This window comes from Nerophis lumbriciformis, linkage group LG27 (genome assembly GCF_033978685.3).
Source record: "Nerophis lumbriciformis linkage group LG27, RoL_Nlum_v2.1, whole genome shotgun sequence".
Classification (NCBI taxonomy): Eukaryota; Metazoa; Chordata; class Actinopteri; order Syngnathiformes; family Syngnathidae; genus Nerophis; species Nerophis lumbriciformis.
In genome coordinates, this window is record NC_084574.2 from 29,790,022 (window position 1) to 29,809,229 (window position 19,208).

A 19,208-nucleotide genomic window follows, 5' to 3' on the forward strand; every position below is an offset into this window, starting at 1 on the left:
AACTGTTATCGCGCTCTGATTCTCCACTTCGTGCGCTCTCTGTGTACTCCTGGCATCTCTCCTCGCGCTGTCTGTTTCTTTTTGGCACTTTGGGGGCGGGTATGCTTAGACGGCCCCTCCTTTCTGATTGGCTCTGAGCATTTTTCATATGACCAATGGTTCTCCAGCGTAGCAACGTTGTAGCCATCTTACCTCGGACAGCTAGCTTCAATCATTACATTGATGTCAATGGTACATGTACTAATTAAATTACCATAACTTGCTCGATTTTCGACCAATTTACAAACGGTTTGCCTTGTTACAAATCGTATTACATGTAGATATGACATAGGATGCTGTACCTGTTGAAATAACCTCTTTCGCTTTAAAATAAAATGACTTAATTGTGCAACATAGTTGTGTAGGGTCAGTATTAGTCAGTTCTCTGATTATTTTAAACTGTTTCAGAATACATTATTAAAAGGCTATTTTTAACATTTTAAAAACAAAATTCAAAGATTATTTCATTAATTTTATGGCTGAATCAAAAGAAATTCCATAAATTAGAAAACAAATGTTCAAGAAGAAGTGAAAATATAAAATAATGTTATGGTTTGATGTTATTGCTGGTGGACCAGTTCTGGCTGAAAGATGTGATTATGGTGTTTGTTGTCTTATTATTTATTTGGGTCACATTTTGTATTACCCTGTATTGTGTTTATGTGGTATGAAATAACCTTCATCAGCGCGCGACATTTTTTTATCCACTTCTTCCTCCGTAAATCTTGATACATATTGACGATGACCCGCCCTGCTATACTCCTGATTGGCTCTGAGCATTTTTCGCCTGACCAATCAGAAAGAAGGGGCCGTCTAAGCATACCCGCCCCCAAAGTACCAAAACGAAACATGACAGCGCACAGACCGAGACGGCGAGAGCGCAGAAAGGCACCGCGCGCGCGCAAAAGGGTGTCGCGCACGCGCACGAAGTGGAGAATCAGCGCGCGATAACAGTTTTTATGCGCTCGGATTTTTGGCACTAATGTGACGCCATACTGGCGGTCTTGCTCTACGCCCACTGAGATAAATATTGTGAATGACTGAAAAGACAGCTCACTGTGTTCAGTTATTCTACTGTTAAATAAACGCTCTCAGGTGCTGAGACTGATATAAAAAAGGAGACGTCGTTCTCCCTGTTTGAAGGGAGGGACGAATAAACGTGAGGCTCAACAATTCTGATTGGCAAACACGTCTGTCACTCAAATTCCGATGACGGTGGAGAGAGAAAAAAACTGCGCATCCTGCGGTTATTTATCATAGAGCTGCACGATTAATCAAAATCGAATCGGCATCAAGAAATAATTAGTGTGGTAAATAAAAGAGGCTGAGGTTTTTTTGCATGTGTTTTTTTGTCTTTTTCCTGCGTCATCGACGGCATTTGAGTGACAGCCATGTTCGCAATCAGAATTGTTGACCCTCGTTTATTCATCTCTCACTTTAAACAAGAAGAAAGGCATCTTACTTTGTGCATCGCTCTCAGCACCTGAGTGCGTTTATTTAACAGAATATTTAACTGAACAGAGGGACCCTTCTTTTCAGTCATTCACAATCTTTGTCTTGGCGGAGACTAGTGGCGGAGAATGAGGAAGTAGTGTTGTGTGTCCAGGAAAGCACGGAGACAAAAGTGTTTGCACGGGAGGAAATACATGTTGGAATACCATTTTTTAGCATATAAAAGCAAAAAAAGTTAAAATATAATATAATATATATAATATAGAGTACAACACTTGCTGTTATATTATTTAATTATATATAAATACCTATATATATATATATACCTATATATATATATATATATATATATATATATATATATATATATATATATACCTATATATATATATATATATATATATATATATATATATATATATATATATATATATATATACCTATATATATATATATATATACACACCTATATATATATATATATATATATATATATATATATATATATATATATATATATATATATATATATATATATACCTATATATATATATATATATATATATATATATATATATACACACCTATATATATATATATATATATACCTATATATATATATACCTATATATATATATATATATATACATACACACACACCTATATATATATATATATATATATATATATATATATATATATATATATATATATATATATATATACCTATATATACAGGTAAAAGCCAGTAAATTAGAATATTTTGAAAAACTTGATTTATTTCAGTAATTGCATTCAAAAGGTGTAACTTGTACATTATATTTATTCATTGCACACAGACTGATGCATTCAAATGTTTATTTCATTTAATTTTGATGATTTGAAGTGGCAACAAATGAAAATCCAAAATTCCGTGTGTCACAAAATTAGAATATTACTTAAGGCTAATACAAAAAAGGGATTTTTAGAAATGTTGGCCAACTGAAAAGTATGAAAATGAAAAATATGAGCATGTACAATACTCAATACTTGGTTGGAGCTCCTTTTGCCTCAATTACTGCGTTAATGCGGCGTGGCATGGAGTCGATGAGTTTCTGGCACTGCTCAGGTGTTATGAGAGCCCAGGTTGCTCTGATAGTGGCCTTCAACTCTTCTGCGTTTTTGGGTCTGGCATTCTGCATCTTCCTTTTCACAATACCCCACAGATTTTCTATGGGACTAAGGTCAGGGGAGTTGGCGGGCCAATTTAGAACAGAAATACCATGGTCCGTAAACCAGGCACGGGTAGATTTTGCGCTGTGTGCAGGCGCCAAGTCCTGTTGGAACTTGAAATCTCCATCTCCATAGAGCAGGTCAGCAGCAGGAAGCATGAAGTGCTCTAAAACTTGCTGGTAGACGGCTGCGTTGACCCTGGATCTCAGGAAACAGAGTGGACCGACACCAGCAGATGACATGGCACCCCAAACCATCACCCAACCATGCAAATTTTGCATTTCCTTTGGAAATCGAGGTCCCAGAGTCTGGAGGAAGACAGGAGAGGCACAGGATCCACGTTGCCTGAAGTCTAGTGTAAAGTTTCCACCATCAGTGATGGTTTGGGGTGCCATGTCATCTGCTGGTGTCGGTCCACTCTGTTTCCTGAGATCCAGGGTCAACGCAGCCGTCTACCAGCAAGTTTTAGAGCACTTCATGCTTCCTGCTGCTGACCTGCTCTATGGAGATGGAGATTTCAAGTTCCAACAGGACTTGGCGCCTGCACACAGCGCAAAATCTACCCGTGCCTGGTTTACGGACCATGGTATTTCTGTTCTAAATTGGCCCGCCAACTCCCCTGACCTTAGCCCCATAGAAAATCTGTGGGGTATTGTGAAAAGGAAGATGCAGAATGCCAGACCCAAAAACGCAGAAGAGTTGAAGGCCACTATCAGAGCAACCTGGGCTCTCATAACACCTGAGCAGTGCCAGAAACTCATCGACTCCATGCCACGCCGCATTAACGCAGTAATTGAGGCAAAAGGAGCTCCAACCAAGTATTGAGTATTGTACATGCTCATATTTTTCATTTTCATACTTTTCAGTTGGCCAACATTTCTAAAAATCCCTTTTTTGTATTAGCCTTAAGTAATATTCTAATTTTGTGACACACGGAATTTTGGATTTTCATTTGTTGCCACTTCAAATCATCAAAATTAAATGAAATAAACATTTGAATGCATCAGTCTGTGTGCAATTAATAAATATAATGTACAAGTTACACCTTTTGAATGCAATTACTGAAATAAATCAAGTTTTTCAAAATATTCTAATTTACTGGCTTTTACCTGTATGTATATATATATATATATATATATATACACACACACACACACACACACCCACACACACACAGGCTATTATATTACATTATTAATAATAATTATATATTATATATATAAATGTATAAATAAATAATATAATATAATAGCAAGCGTCTGAGGTTTAACTTCTTCTGGAAGCTTCAATAGATTATATTACTTTGATTTGTTTTCACGTTAAAAAAATTACTGTGTTTTCAAGGTGTGGCGGCTGTTATTTTGCTGTGACGGTGCGCAGTGTTCAGTTACATTAAGGGGAAACCCTGTTAGTGCACACAAGTCAAGACTAAAGTAGGAAGGAAAAAGAGGAGGAAATGTAGACCAATCACCTTTCTGTTTCCTGAGGAGTAGTGGACTGCAGGAAGACCCTCCCCCAGCTGGAAATGGCAGGAAACAGAAGGCACAAATAGGAAGTGAAGAGGAGAAAAGCAACAGAACCTCCAAAGACTCATAGGACAGACAATAGGTTAGTTGTAGGAACAAGAAAGAAACAAAAAAAAAAGGCTACCCATTCAAAGAGCAAAGTGAATTTAAGTTAGTGAATGAGTAATTACTTGAATGAATTGTTAAAATAGGGAATGTGTATAAATGCAGTCCTGATCATGAGAACATTTACCGATAAACTCTAGAATGCTGCCAGAGCGTGCACGACTCTCAGTATCTTGACGAAACACTGTGGCGTGTGGAACGGTGCCTGCAGTGATGAGCATGTGCAGAAGCTCTGGTGGGGGAGTCCTGAACATCTGCTGCAGTAGCTCCAAAGCTGCTGTCACCACATTGTGGTCCCAGTGCTGTGTGAAGTGTAAAGTCAGCTCATATACCTGCAGATGCATGAAATGGAACAGTCATTAACAACACTTTAAAGGGGAACTGCATTTTTCTTGGAATTTTGAAATCATTCACAATCATTATGAAAGAGATGACGAAGGATGTTTTTTTTAATAATGCATTCTAAATATTAAAAAAATGTGATCAAAAGTCCGCTTACAATGCAGTGTATGGTAGGTGCTCTATTCTGCCTATAAAGCACTTAAAAAAACATCCGAACATGTAATTCAAAAGTTATAGACCTGTAACAGCTGTTCGGGCGTAGGCTGCACATCAGCCTCCTTCTTCATGACCCCAAAGCTTCCTTTGAGGCTTGTAGTGTTAACCTGTTGCTGCAGTAGAGGCATCAGATAGCGGAGGGTTAACAGCACCCCAAGAATAAGATGGCTGGGGTGCTCCTCATCTACTGGAACCACAAGACCTACAGTGAAGAAACAAGAGGTCAGTGTGTTCAGAATTTTTGAAAGTTATTGCATGTAATGGCCCTCATCTGAATTGATAACAGTTTTGATTCCCAGGACCTGGAAATCGATACCAGAACTCAATATTACCAATTTTTTGTATTTTCGTGTGTTTTCATGTGGTAATAAATGTTAAGAGAGCAGTTACGCAGAGCATTGAAAGTGTCAGAATGTTGCTGCACATCTGTAAATAAAGTCAATAAAACTGAAGAGAAATGTATAATAAATAAATTACGGTAATAAATAAAAATAATTTAAGGTTCTAATTAAGAGGTCTGTAGTCCCACGATCACTCTATTTGGCAGTCGACTCTCGCCCTTCTGGGCCTTATTCAGACTATGATTTCTCTGAGGTCGTTGCTGACCTGGTGATTCATGCAGATAATACAGCTATTATGGGCAATTTTAATACTAATATGAAGAATTTGTTAGACTTTCAAAGTGTGGCTCTCCAGACTATAATCAACAGCAGTGGTCTTACACAAATAATACATGAACCCACGCATCGCATTGGTAACAGCTTAGATCTAGTTTTAGTCCTATTGCCACCTCTAAAGTCATGGTACTCCCATAAACCAAAGCAATGGCCGATCACTACTTCATAAAATTTGAAGTTATGACCCATTGCCAAAGTTTTGATAATAACTAATGCTTTAGCGGCTGCAAAATTTTATTGCTGCTACAACTACAACTCTCTCCGGCCTACTGCCCTCGGTGATGGCACTGTTCCCCAATCATGTGGGCTCTATCGATAGCCTTACCAACAACTTTAATGATGCTCTGCGCAATGTCATTGATAATGTAGCAGCGTTAAAACTAAAAAGGCCCCTAAGAGGCGTACCCCTGGTTCACAGAAGAAACCAGAGCTCTCAAACAATCATGCAAAAAGTAAAAACGCAAATGGCATGCGACCAAATTAAAGGTTTCCCAACAAGCATTGAGTGATAGTTTAATAACTTACAAACACGCGCTTGCCTTAGCTAAAACTTTTTTTTCTAATTCTCCATTCTCATTAATTTCTATAAAAATGATCCTTAATATTTGTTTAAGCACAGTAACATCACTAACACAACAAGGGTCTTCTCCCAGTAGCTCCAGCCACTCGACTGATGACTATGTAAATATTTACTAAGAAAATGGAGCTCATTAGAAATTAGATTTAAAACATCATGTCCTAGCTTCAACTGGGCTTTATAAACAAAGACATGAATTATTATGTATAAAGTGTCAGGCAGCTAAAAGTACTATAATTCATTTATTGTGGGAATGTCAAAAAATAAGAGTTGTGGTCTGTTGAGAGAATTGCCTTGGTTGTCCATCCTAGGCCACCATAGGGCATATGAGGTGCTTGTGTCACGAAAGTGGTTAATGTTAGCCAAGTTGGCTCGTGTGATGAACTGGAGACGACTGAAATAAAGGAGTCGTGCATGATGTGCGCGAGCACAGCTTAGATGTACTGTATGTGAAAGATGACAACTGTAGCAACCTGTTAAATAATCCATCCATCCATCCATTTTCTACCGCTTATTCCCTTCGGGGTCGCGGGGGGTGCTGGAGCCTATCTCAGCTACAATCGGGCGGAAGGCGGTGTACACCCTGGACAAGTCGCCACCTCATCGCAGGGCCAACACAGATAGACAGACAACATTCACACTCACATTCACACACTAGGGCCAATTTGGTGTTGCCAATCAACCTATCCCCAGGTGCATGTCTTTGGAGGTGGGAGGAAGCCGGAGTACCTGGAGGGAACCCACGCAGTCACGGGGAGGGCTTTATAAACAAAGACATGAATGTGGGCATTAGGGAAAATGCTCACCAAAATAATCTCTCATTTCGGGGAGGTAACGCTAGAACAGGGGTCTGCAACCTATATTGTCAAAAGAGATATTTTTCTGCCTCTACCACCAAAGAAAAATAGTATAAAGCCGCAAAACGAAACACAGCTTAAAAACTTTTAAACGTTTTCATCTTTTTTAATTTTACCGGAAAAAGCAATCTGTCCATGTGGAATTCAACTATTTTTCCTTTTCTTTTTTGGAAAGTATTCATGGTTAGCTTATCCAAGGGGTTGCACACTTGAGAAGCTGAAGTGAACACACAGGCTTCCAGCCTCTTTTACTTCCTTGCACCTCAAAACTCAGCCTGTGCGCATTTACGGCCTCACATTTACGGAAATTATAGAATTCTTTTTGAAAATGTACACTTTTCTCACTCCGGGGTTGAAAAAAATCAGAGGGAGCCACGACAAGGAGGCAGAACCCAGCACTAGTGGAACTCTGGTGACTCGGTAATCATGGGACAAAATAAACATGTCTACTCGATCCAGTTCCTGGGAAACTGATTAAGGAGCTGTGCTGCAATATTAGCACTCCATCCATCCATCCATTTTCTACTGAATGTTGTCTGTCTATCTGTGTTGGCCCTGCGATGATGTGGCGACTTGTCCAGGGTGTACCCTGCCTACCGCCCGAATACAGCTGAGATAGCACCATCAGTGCTAAATAGAAATCAACCTAAATGTTTTTTTCAGGGCCGATACCAATAGCGATTGTTAGTAGTCAAGGCGGCCGATAAGCAATATTTGGAGCCATTATTCATTTGCAGCACAAGTTATCGAAACATTATTAGTATACAACAGTAATCAGCTGGACAAGGCGATAAGGTGTTATTGTAACATTCTTTTTGACATCGTGTGTAAAAATGGCATCAGAATTTGGCACTGGTAGATTTTACGTGAACCTATAAACATACCGAATTAGTTTTACATCCCTACCAACAAACATTTTTAGATTGTGCAGGTGAGTGTGTGATCCTACCAAGCAGCACATTAAGGAGCCACGTGTAGAAGTAGCTTTTACGCCGTGAATGCTGGCACACATTAACAGCAGAGCTGGCCGCCGTACGTCTGATGGTGGGAGAGCTGGACTTCAGGTTGGCGACAAACGACTTCAACAGGACCTGGGATAAAAATATTCATTTAAAACCATTAAGGTAATATGAAAAAGTGGATGTTTGTGGTGTTGAAGCAGAGAATATTAGGAATGAAATACCAAGACACATGCAACAAGAATAATATAATGAAAAAACACGAGTGGACACCTTGATCTCGCCATCGTTGGCAAAGTGTCCCAATGCTGCCATGATTTTAGGCATGGCTGTTGCCAAAGTCTCCTGCACAGATTCCTCTTGCCGTTTGGTGATTCTGGTGAGGCACGGCAAAAGGTTGACAAGGTAGGGTCTGCATTGCAAGGAAGGGAAAAAGAAATATATGCATTTAAATGTTTTCCTCCAAAAGATGGAATCATTTTTAGTTTGATTAAACCAAAATTCATATGTAATAGTTGATGTTATTTGTGATTCTACCTGCACTTCTGAGGTCTGATGAGGTGAGCAAGCTCAGCAAACCTCCACAAAGCTGCTCTCAAACTTCGAGAGGCACCATTCTACAAATACACATGGACATTCATTGTCTTCATCATTCACTATTATTTTTATATATCAATTTATTTATTATCAGAATACAGTGGTACCTCGGTTTTTATGTCCCCACTTTTTGTATGATTCAGTGTTCAACGGAAATGTTTGCCTAAATCTTGCCCAGTTTTCGCACACTTTCTTGATTGTATCATGGGGTGAAAGAAAGTTGTGCGTACCATCACTCTGATACAAAGGATGAGAAATACTATCAAATTTAAAAAAAAAAGTTTTGTTAAATGTTTTTTTGTCCAAATCATTGTCATTTATATGTATTTTGCATTTTTTCTGCATGTAAAACTATGATTATTCACTATAAAATATGATTAATGTCAATATTTTGGAGGTCTGGAACAGACTAAATGGAGTACATTATTTTTATGGGGTAAATTGCTTCAGTTTTCGTACAATTAGGTTGTCGCCAGACCTTTTAGAACAGATTTTTTATGAAAACCGAGGTAACACTGTATGGGCAAAAACAATGCCACAATTAGGTTTTTCATAAGTGCAAACACAAATATGAATATGTGTTTTATCTACCTTTTTAATTTCTTTATACAGCTCCAGCTGCAGTCTCGGCAGATTTGAATCCATCAGTGCCTAAGGATAACAAAGCAAGAACACTGGAAAAACTCTCAATTTCACAAAGTATATATTTGTAATTTCTAGTCAAAACTTAATACAAGCCCCTGTATAAGAATGTTTCAGTGAGTCATAAAAACTTGTTTTTAGGCAATAGATCTGAGGAAAAAAATATTACTTTTGAGCATCACAAGTTTGTTATAAGACATCAAACTGTACAATACTAGGAAGTACAGCTAATAATAAGTTTTAATTGCCAATTTCAAGACCACTTAAGTTTTTAAATCTTTATAATAATGTCTCATTTCAAGAAATGTTTTACCAAAACAATTTTGACTTTTTCCATTGGCATATTTTTTTGCTCAATACAAGCAAAAATAGCTTGTATTTTTGCTTGTTTTAACTCTTTTAAAGAGGTGTATTTTTTCCAGTGAAACAATAACATGTACAACAGCTTTAAGCAATGCTTTCACTCATTTTTACATGTCTAAGCAAACACAAAATTTCCTGAGCATTCCTTGAAAGTTGGAATTCAAGTTACACGTAGCCACCGCAGTATCGCACTTGTCCAAAATCTGACATTATAACAAGTTCCATGGCTTAATAAAATAATCTAATTACAGTTGTAATTTTCATAATTAATATACATTAAGTCATTTGGCCAACTTACAAAAAAATAATCTAAATATTTTTTATGAGCCTTGAAGTACTTAGTAAAGTTCCTAATATTGTACTATCTAGTGAATTAGAATTGGCTCGCAAGACCTCTGAGAATGTATCCATCCATCCATTTCCTACCGCTTGTCCCTTTCAGGGTCGCGGGGGTTGTTGGAGCCTATCTCAGCTACAATCGGGCGGAAGGCGGGGTACACCCTGGACAAGTCGCCACTCATCACAGGGCCAACACAGATAGACAGACATCATTCACACTCACATTCACACACTAGGGCCAATTTAGTGTTGTCAATCAACCTATCCCCAGGTGTATGCCTTTGGAGGTGGGAGGAAGCCGGAGTACTCGGAGGAAACCCACGCAGTCAAGGGGAGGACATGCAAACTCCACACAGAAAGATCCCGAGCCCGGGATTGAACCCAAGACTACTCAGGACCTTTGTATTGTGAGGCAGATGCACTAACCCCTCTTCCACCGTGCTGCCCAATTTATTTGTGTTTATTTATTTTCCTGTAGTGGTAGCAGCAGCTTACAGCTGTGGTGGTGACAGCAAAAGTGGCTTTGTTGGTCATGCCAAAGAAACTTGCCACCTTTAACTGCTGTCTGCCTTTTATCGCCGACTTGTGATTAGCTAATTTTGATTTGATTTGATTTTTATTAAGGATCCCCATTAGCTGGTTGCCTCAACAACCCACTAGTCTTCCTGGGGTCCACAAATCAATACAATTACAAGTAAAAGCATATAATTATAACTACAAAATACAGGAACAAATTTAAAAAAAATACATCAATAATAAAACAAGCAAACAATGTACAGTCACAGAATAATAATTACCATATAAATATAACTAATAGCATGTATGATTTCACCACATTGATGCCCATTGAGCAAAGTTTGGGGGTATTTTTGCACATGCTGCAGAACGCCTCTCTGGGTTTACAATCGGCAAGCTTTAACCAAGTTTTGAAAAGTTAGCCAGGCTATTTTTGCTGGAATTGCAGCTTTCCATTTACCTGACATGCATTCATTTTCTCGCTTTCGCCATAGCATGAGCACTTTCACAGAATGTAGCAATCCAAGCATTCGGTGTTCTGACTTTGTGCACCGGACGTAGAAAATAGTCAATTAAAAGCTTCCGCTAGTCAATCATCACATGGACCTTCAATCAAAATGATTAAAAGGGAACAGTACTTAAGCCCTCTAAATAAACATCTAATTCTGAATTAGATGTTTTAAGTAGAAGTCTTTTTATAAATCCTATCTCTTAAAACATGCTGTAAAAATGCATATCCTCAGAGCATATGCTTTAAAATAGCCACAAACTGGGGTATATGTTTTTTTAATCAGGATACAATTTAAAAAATTTTTTTTAAAGGTTTTAAAATATAATAAATGAACATCATATCAGGAATGCATGTGTTCATAATGGATGATTGATTTAAACATTTTAGAAATGGACATGTCATGGAATGGTATTTGTTCAAAATGCGTACAGTAGATAGCAAGTTATGTATAAAGTGTCAGGCAGCTAAAAGTACTATAATTCATTTATTGTGGCAATGTCAGAAAATAAGAGTTGTGGTCTGTTGAGAGAATTGCCTTGGTTGTCCATCCTAGGTCACCATAGGGCATATGAGGTGCTTGTGTCACGAAAGTGGCTAATGTTAGCCAAGTTGGCTCCTGTGATGAACCGGAGACGACTGAAATAAAGGAGTCATGTATGATGTGCGCGAGCACAGCTTAGATGTACTGTATGTGAAAGATGACAACTGTAGCAACCTGTTAAATAATACTTTTGATAAATATCCCTAATTATCCTTGTTTTAATTTCCGTTCCTATTAAAACCAGAAAATGTCCAGACACTTTGCCCCGGTTATCGTAAAATTAGCTTAAAGAGGTGTGTCGTATCTACTATCCACCGATTCATATCTTTGGCTGACAGCGTTGTCGCATTGTGTTTATAGTCTTTCCTGACTTATTAAACTACCTGCCAATTTCCTCTCCTTAGCTGGTTATTTTCTGCTGTAACACTGTTTCACGTAAACTTCTGTTGAAGAGTACAAAGCATTTATTCATTAACGACTTCACATTCAAGCCAGCTTAGCGCCATGGTAGCATAGCTTGTCCTTACCTTTCTCCTTCCGTGTGTGTCTGCACTAGATCTGCAAATTAAAACCCTCTGTATGACTTTATTTAACATAAATAAATAATCGATATTTGGACATTTGTTCATCGATTCAGAATCATCCACGTTCCAATCGTGATGTATCGAAGACTCACACATTTTTCCCACCTCTAATTTTAATGACATTGATTGGCTGAGGAGGTAAACACGTGTGAACCTCATCTAATCAGGGGCACTGGACGTGTCCGTACTTGTTTTATCTGTTGTTACTGCTTGTTGTCATCTGTCACTCACTAAGTTGCATTGCAGAATAGTACAGAATTATTTGTTGTGGGTTTATTTTTTAACCATAAGTTATATTTTATCTAATGGAAACCTATTGCTCAAAACCAACCTTTCTTACCAATTAGTTCCTGTTTTTGTGAATTTGGGATCTGCATAAGTCCTGAAAATTGGAAATCAAACCATGGAGGCACGGCAGAGATATTCATAAAACAATATCGCCTTCCTTTATACTTCCTCCAAATGAGTCATTTGGAATTTTCCCTTATTTGTAACATTTTTCCCCATTGGTGTCATCAGCGAATATTCCATACATGGTAAAGTTTTACCCCAAGTGTTTTGCGCGAGTCCGCTATTGTAGTCTAACATCATAGTCAATAAGTTCCTTATTTTTCTTTATAATCTTCTTGTGAGGCAGACTGGCTCGTACATGCACATGCATCTTCCGCTGTTGCCATTTCTAATACAAAGTAGCGTGTAGTTCTAATGTAGATCAGTCAGTAGACTCGATATGGACGCGCTGAAAACTACAATGTGGTTTACAAAATGGTTTGTGAAAGATAGCCTGGGGTGGTATAGCTCGGTTGGTAGAGTGGCCGTGCCAGCAACTAGAGGGTTGCAGGTTCGACCCCCGCTTCCGCCATCCTAGTCACTGCCGTTGTGTCCTTGGGCAAGACACTTTACCCACCTGCTCCCAGTGCCACCCACACTGGTTTAAATGTAACTTAGATATTGGGTTTCACTATGTAAAAGCGCTTTGAGTCACTAGAGAAAAGCGCTATATAAATATAATTCACTTCACTGTAGCCTATGCAAAGTTTTGACCAAAGAACCACCATTACATGTTGTGTAGACCACAAATAAGTGTTCTAAATGTAGAATAAAAATCATAATATGACTCCTTTCATGATTGGTTGTAGGCAGACAACACGGAAGCAGTGCACACAGGCGCAGTTTATAGGGAACATTTGTTTTCCGCCTCAAAAAATTCCCCCCAGTCAGCCGGTTAAATGTCACAGGATTGTGAAACATAATCCTGTGTTTCCCTCGAGTAGGATACAATAAATATGCAACAATATCTGCAGTGGACTATAAATGCAATGTGTTTTAGTGTGATAAAATAACACCCTTTCTTCAAGCAGATATTTTAATATTCATTGGTTCATCTAAAATGGCTTCAAATGACAAATTAACTCATAATGTGCCGTTATTATAGCGACATTAAGGGTAGAAATGATAGTGTCAAAAGCTTGGCTGAATGTTTTAAAGCATTCTCTTACTTTGATTATTTTGTTGAGGCACTCATCGGCTACCATTCGGACATCTGATTCACTGTCGTCACTGCAGAGCAGGAACATTTCCATAGCGATGCCAAGCAGTTTCTGAAACTCCGGAGAAGTTCTAAAAACAAGCAGCATACAGGAGGAGAATAAGGGAAACATTGTTACACTACATCACGCTGATGCAGACACACAGTGCCAATGCAACTAAGAAATGTTCTTGAAAAAACAACACAAACGTAAAAAATAATGACTGTTTAAATCGTCTGTAGTTTTTTAATAAAATTCAAGACATACCTGAGAGACTGTGCCACAATGTTTTCACATATTGTCAAGCAATGTGTCACTCTGTCTTTCTTTGTTGTTGCCTGCTCCTTTTTCCTGTGAAATGGGGAAGCATTGAGTATTGTTGAAGAATGATGCAAGACAAAAAAAAAAGAAAAAAGAAGGAAAACAATGTAAAATTAATCTACAGTGGAACCTCGATTTACAAACTTAGTTGGTTCTTGAACATGGTTCGTAAATGGAAAAGTTGGTATAGTGAAGGAGAGTTCCCTATGACAATGTAAATATGAACAATGGGTTACAGCCTCGCCAAAAGTCCATATTTTAGTTAAGGTTTGTACACAATATAAATTGCTATAGAGTACTGTAGATGAAACAAATATATACACCCAGGCCACTATGGTGCCCTCCAAAACAATCAGAAATCCTTACTTTTCTTTTTAATCCAGAGAGATTCCCTCCTTTTTCTACACTGATCTGTTGGCTTTTTGGGACTCATTTTGAGTTAGCAAAATGGACAAAACTAGTCAAAAGGGGAAAATACACTAAAGGCGCACACACTGAAGCGCTGAGAAGTGAGTGTGTGTCTTGTGCAAAAAGTGAGTGGAAGGCTCTGCATCGTAACACAACATAAACACAACAGAACAAATACCCAGAACCCCTTGCAGCACTAACTCTTCCGGTACGTTACAATAACATCTACGGCTTTTGGAGCTCAGTGCACAACTGCACACACAACAAGAAGGAGACTAAGCAGAAGAACAAAGAAGAGACATGGCGACGACAAGTACCGTATTTTTCGGACTATAAGTCGCAGTTTTTTTCATAGTTTGGCCGGGGGTGCGACTTATACTCAAGAGCGACTTATGTGTGAAATTATTAACACGTTACCGTAAAATATCAAATAATATTATTTAGCTCATTCACGTAAAAGACTAGACGTATAAGATTTCATTGGATTTAGCGATTAGGAGTGACAGATTGTTTGGTAAACGTATAGCATGTTCTATATGTTATAGTTATTTGAATGACTCTTACCATAATATGTTACGTTAACATACCAGGCACGTTCTCATTTTGTCCACTAGCGACGCTGAGATCATTATTCATGCGTTCGTTACGTCTCGTCTCGATTACTGTAACGTATTATTTTCGGGTCTCCCTATGTCTAGCATTAAAAGATTACAGTTGGTACAAAATGCGGCTGCTAGACTTTTGACAAGAACAAGAAAGTTTGATCATATTACGCCTATACTGGCTCACCTGCACTGGCTTCCTGTGCACTTAAGATGCGACTTTAAGGTTTTACTACTTACGTATAAAATACTACACGGTCTAGCTCCGTCTTATCTTGTCGATTGCATTGTACCATATGTCCCGGCAAGAAATCTGCGTTCAAAGAACTCCGGCTTATTAGTGATTCCCAGAGCCCAAAAAAAGTCTGCGGGCTGTAGAGCGTTTTCTATTCGGGCTCCAGTACTATGGAATGCCCTCCCGGTAACAGTTAGAGATGCTACCTCAGTAGAAACATTTAAGTCCCATCTCAAAACTCATTTGTATACTCTAGCCTTTGAATAGCCCCCTCTTTTTTTTTTAGACCAGTTGATCTGCCGTTTGTTTTCTTTTCTCCTCTGCTCCCCCCTACCCCTTGTGGAAGGGGAGACACTCAGGTCCGGTGGCCATAGATGGGGTGCTGGCTGTCCGAGGTCGGGACCCGGGGTGGACCGCTCGCCTGTATATCGGTTGGGAACATCTCTGCGCTGCTGACCCGTCTCCGCTCGGGATGGTTTCCTGCTGACCCCACTGTGGACTGGACTCTTACTGTTATGCTGGATCCACTATGGACTGTACTCTCACAATATTATGTTAGACCCACTCGACATCCATTGCATTCGGTCTCCCTAGAGGGGGGGGGGTTACCCACATATGCGGTCCTCTCCAAGGTTTCTCATAGTCATTCACATCGACGTCCCACTGGGGTGAGTTTTTCCTTGCCCTTATGTGGGTTCTGTACCGAGGATGTCGTTGTGGCTTGTGCAGCCCTTTGAGACACTTGTGATTTAGGGCTATATAAATAAACATTGATTGATTGATTGATTGATTATTCATGCGTCATAAAACGTACACTTATTCAGCCTGTTGTTCACTATTCTTTATTTATTTTAAATTGCCTTTCAAATGTCTATTCTTGGTGTTGGGTTTTATCAAATAAATTTCCCCCAAAAAATGCGACTAATACTCCAGTGCGACTTATATATGTTTTTTTCCTTTTTATTATACATTTTCGGTCGGTGCGACTTATACTCCGAAAAATACAGTAAGAAGAAGAAATACGCTTGCAAGTTCCAAAATGATTGGAAAAAATAATTTAATTTCATCTAGAAAAGCTCGAAGGGGAAGGGGTATGTTGCCTGCATCTCAACCCCGCCCCCCAACCCCTCTCCCCCCATCACCCTCATCTCCCGAATTCGGAGGTCTCAAGGTTGGCAAGTATGCGTTAATGTTAGGGTTGTCCCGATCCGATATTTGCCAAAAAATGCGTATCGGCAAGGCATGGGAAAATGCCGATCCAGATCCAGTTTAAAAAAAAATTCTGGTCCGTGTTTTCCAACGCACCGATTAAATAATACATTCCACTTTTCTGCTGCTCCCTAAATTCCGCTCCGCATTTTCCAGCACACCTTCAACACATCCACAGGTCTGTGTCCTAACCGTCCTAATCGGAAGCGGATGCAGGTTCATGGTTCCGACAGGCAAGCGGAAGTTACCGGTAAAAATGTCAGCTGTGTGGGATTATTTTACCCTACAAGATGAAGAGGTGGAGTGCAAAACATGCCACAATAAGGTCAAGCGTGGTGGTAAAGTTGTAAGACATTTTAATACAACAAACCTGATCAAGCATTTAGCGAAATACCACCGTAAAGAATATGAAGAATTTCCTAAGAAAACTGACGAAAAGAAAAAGAAAGGTCCTACCCAACTAACTCTGACAGAAACGTTCACGAAGCGTGACATACTGCCACTGAACAGTGCTAAAGCTCAGGGGATAACTAGAGTCATTGCCGAGGAAATAATTCTGGATGATGAGCCGTTATCTCTCGTGAGTAAAGTGGGCTTTCGACGCACCATCCAACACATCTCCCCATTATGCTCGGACTGCAGTCAGGGGGGGCAAACAATTGAAGGGAGTGTGTAGATAGTTTTTTTTTTTAAGTTTACACTTGTTCAAGAGCAAGTATTGATGCTGAGTTATAGACATTTTATCTCACTCAGGTTGTTTGTGTGTTTTGCTTTTTTAAATAATGTTTACAGCATTATTTGCACTTTATAATGTTCACTTTTTTACTGTTCAATGATGCCATTTCGGTTTGTCATGTATAATTGTGTCTATTTTGTGTTTATCCTTGAATAAACAGGTCAGTTTCTTGTTACCAACCATTGTGTATTATTCAAACTCACCTAATTCAGCCGGCTAGTTGTTATCAAGAGTACTAAAACCCTTTTCAACATGAATCTGACAACTAAGTAGGCTAAAAGACTTTAAACTTTAATACATGCTCGGATCGGCCACTATCGGATCGGAAGTGCAAAAACAACATCGGTATCGGATCGGAAGTGCAAAAACCTGGATTGGGTACAATATTGCAAGCATAAATCTTACTTGTGAAAAGTAATCCCGCGATTCCTATTTTCAACAGTCAACTAAACGCTGAACATTAGCCTGCGCATCTTTGTTTTCTACCTGTCAACCGTCAGTTTAGGCTGCTCGCCTGCTCCTCGTCACCACTTCAAGATGGCGGCTGAATTTCTCGCGTCACAGCAGTCAATGCTGCGTCCACTTATAAGACGTCTATGGTTGGGACATATATGACGTCATCACGATGCACCTGATTCTGTGGCATTGCAGTAAAGTACATCCAGTGCATGTCCTCGTTCGGCCAACGCACTTTTTCTAACCTTCGACCCAAGTAAATTAACAGGAATCGTGTAACTAAATTAACAATATTGCAAGCATAGGAATTGGGTTTCTGACACATTTTTTTTGCAACTGCAGTGATTTGCATCTGCCAACATATCGATGCTATACTAGTTGAAGACGGTGTTGTAATGGCAATTTAAGTGATTGTCCCATTAATGTTAGCTCGATGGGACCTGAGCAGTATAGCAATGATGGCTAACGAGCTAAGCTACTAGTCTAGTGCGGTTAGCATGCTAAGCTACTACGGTGGGCTAAAAGCCCTGACTTACTGTCTCTGGGCGAGCTCCTCGGCAGTCGGCGGTCCCTGCTGCTGCTGGAATGACTTCAGAGACTCAAATGCCTTCATTAATTTCTCCATGGTGGCCATATTTTTGCAATGAACGGAAAAGAAAGCCTTGCTGGCTGGCTAATATTTACAATTGTGAGCTAAGTAGCTAACACGGGGGTGTGTAACGAGCTGTGCGAACACGGCTGTTACAAACCACCACCAGCTTCTATCCGAGACGTCTGGACTATCTATTCACGATAATAAACGTTAGTGAGGAAAACGCAGGTTGATGGGCCACTCTGGATGCAGCCATGATGTTTGTGAGACGTACGTAGCCGCAGAAATCAGACCAGGAAGTGGCAGACATGACAGCTTAGTTGCAATTGGGTGAAAGCGAACGCGCTGACCAATCAGGTGTCGGCTCTGCAGCCAGCAGCCAATCACGAGCAGGAACTTTTTTTCTTTTGTTGTTTTCCTGCAGTCACGGGACTATGCGAGTCAGATCGATTTGTTTTGCTTTAAGTGGAATACTATAATTGTAATAGTTGGTTTATAAAACACTATACATTAGTTTCGTTGAAACATTTTTGATTAAATTTTAATTCCATACCTTCTTCCCTGCGTACTGTATACAGGGGCGTAGCACTACATTTTGAGCCCCCATACACAGGACTTGTTTTTTTACGACGTTTACACTGCACCAAAGTAGCCCAAATTTGATTTCGTAATCAGATTTTTTTTTCTTCCAGCTGACTTTTTACACTGCAAGTGAAATGTGATCTTTTTCAAGCTCCAGTGTAAACGTTTAAACATGCACAGTTCGATAACGTGAAAACAAAAGGAAGTTGACCGGATTCCTAAATGAGCAAAGGAAGTCGCTGCTGCTACTACTACTACTACAAAATAAAAGTCGCCACACCTTAAAAAAATTAGTTTTTTAAAACGTGAAAATATATTATGTACAGTACAGGCCAAAAGTTTGGACACGCCTTCTCATTCAATGCGTTTTCTTTATTTTCATGACTATTTACATTGTAGATTGTCACTGAAGGCATCGAAACTATGAATGAACACATGTGGAGTTATGTACTTAACAAAAAAAGGTGAAATAACTGAAAACAT

The 19,208-nt window shown here is 39.2% G+C and overlaps 1 protein-coding gene across 10 annotated transcripts in view; it reads right to left on the reverse strand.

Moving 5' to 3' along the window:
• The window catches only part of htt (huntingtin), a 63,124-nt gene extending 44,284 nt beyond the window's left edge, over positions 1-18,840 (reverse strand). For 4 of the 10 annotated variants that reach the window (XM_061988191.2, XM_061988190.2, XM_061988198.2 and 1 more), the window contains exons 1-10: positions 18,088-18,839; positions 13,852-13,935; positions 13,555-13,675; positions 9,151-9,210; positions 8,500-8,579; positions 8,236-8,374; positions 7,953-8,094; positions 4,916-5,094; positions 4,462-4,666; positions 4,175-4,222 (exon numbers count right to left, since the gene is read on the reverse strand). In XM_061988191.2, the coding sequence (XP_061844175.1) occupies positions 4,175-4,222; positions 4,462-4,666; positions 4,916-5,094; positions 7,953-8,094; positions 8,236-8,374; positions 8,500-8,579; positions 9,151-9,210; positions 13,555-13,675; positions 13,852-13,935; positions 18,088-18,185 (1,156 nt within the window). In that variant the 5' untranslated portion in view covers positions 18,186-18,839. Of the gene's footprint in view, positions 1-4,174; positions 4,223-4,461; positions 4,667-4,915; positions 5,095-7,952; positions 8,095-8,235; positions 8,375-8,499; positions 8,580-9,150; positions 9,211-13,554; positions 13,676-13,851; positions 13,936-18,087 lie in introns of all 10 variants that reach the window. The other 6 variants (XM_061988192.2, XM_061988199.2, XM_061988189.2 and 3 more) reach the window with 2 other exon arrangements.
• Between the last annotated feature and the right edge of the window lie 368 nt (positions 18,841-19,208).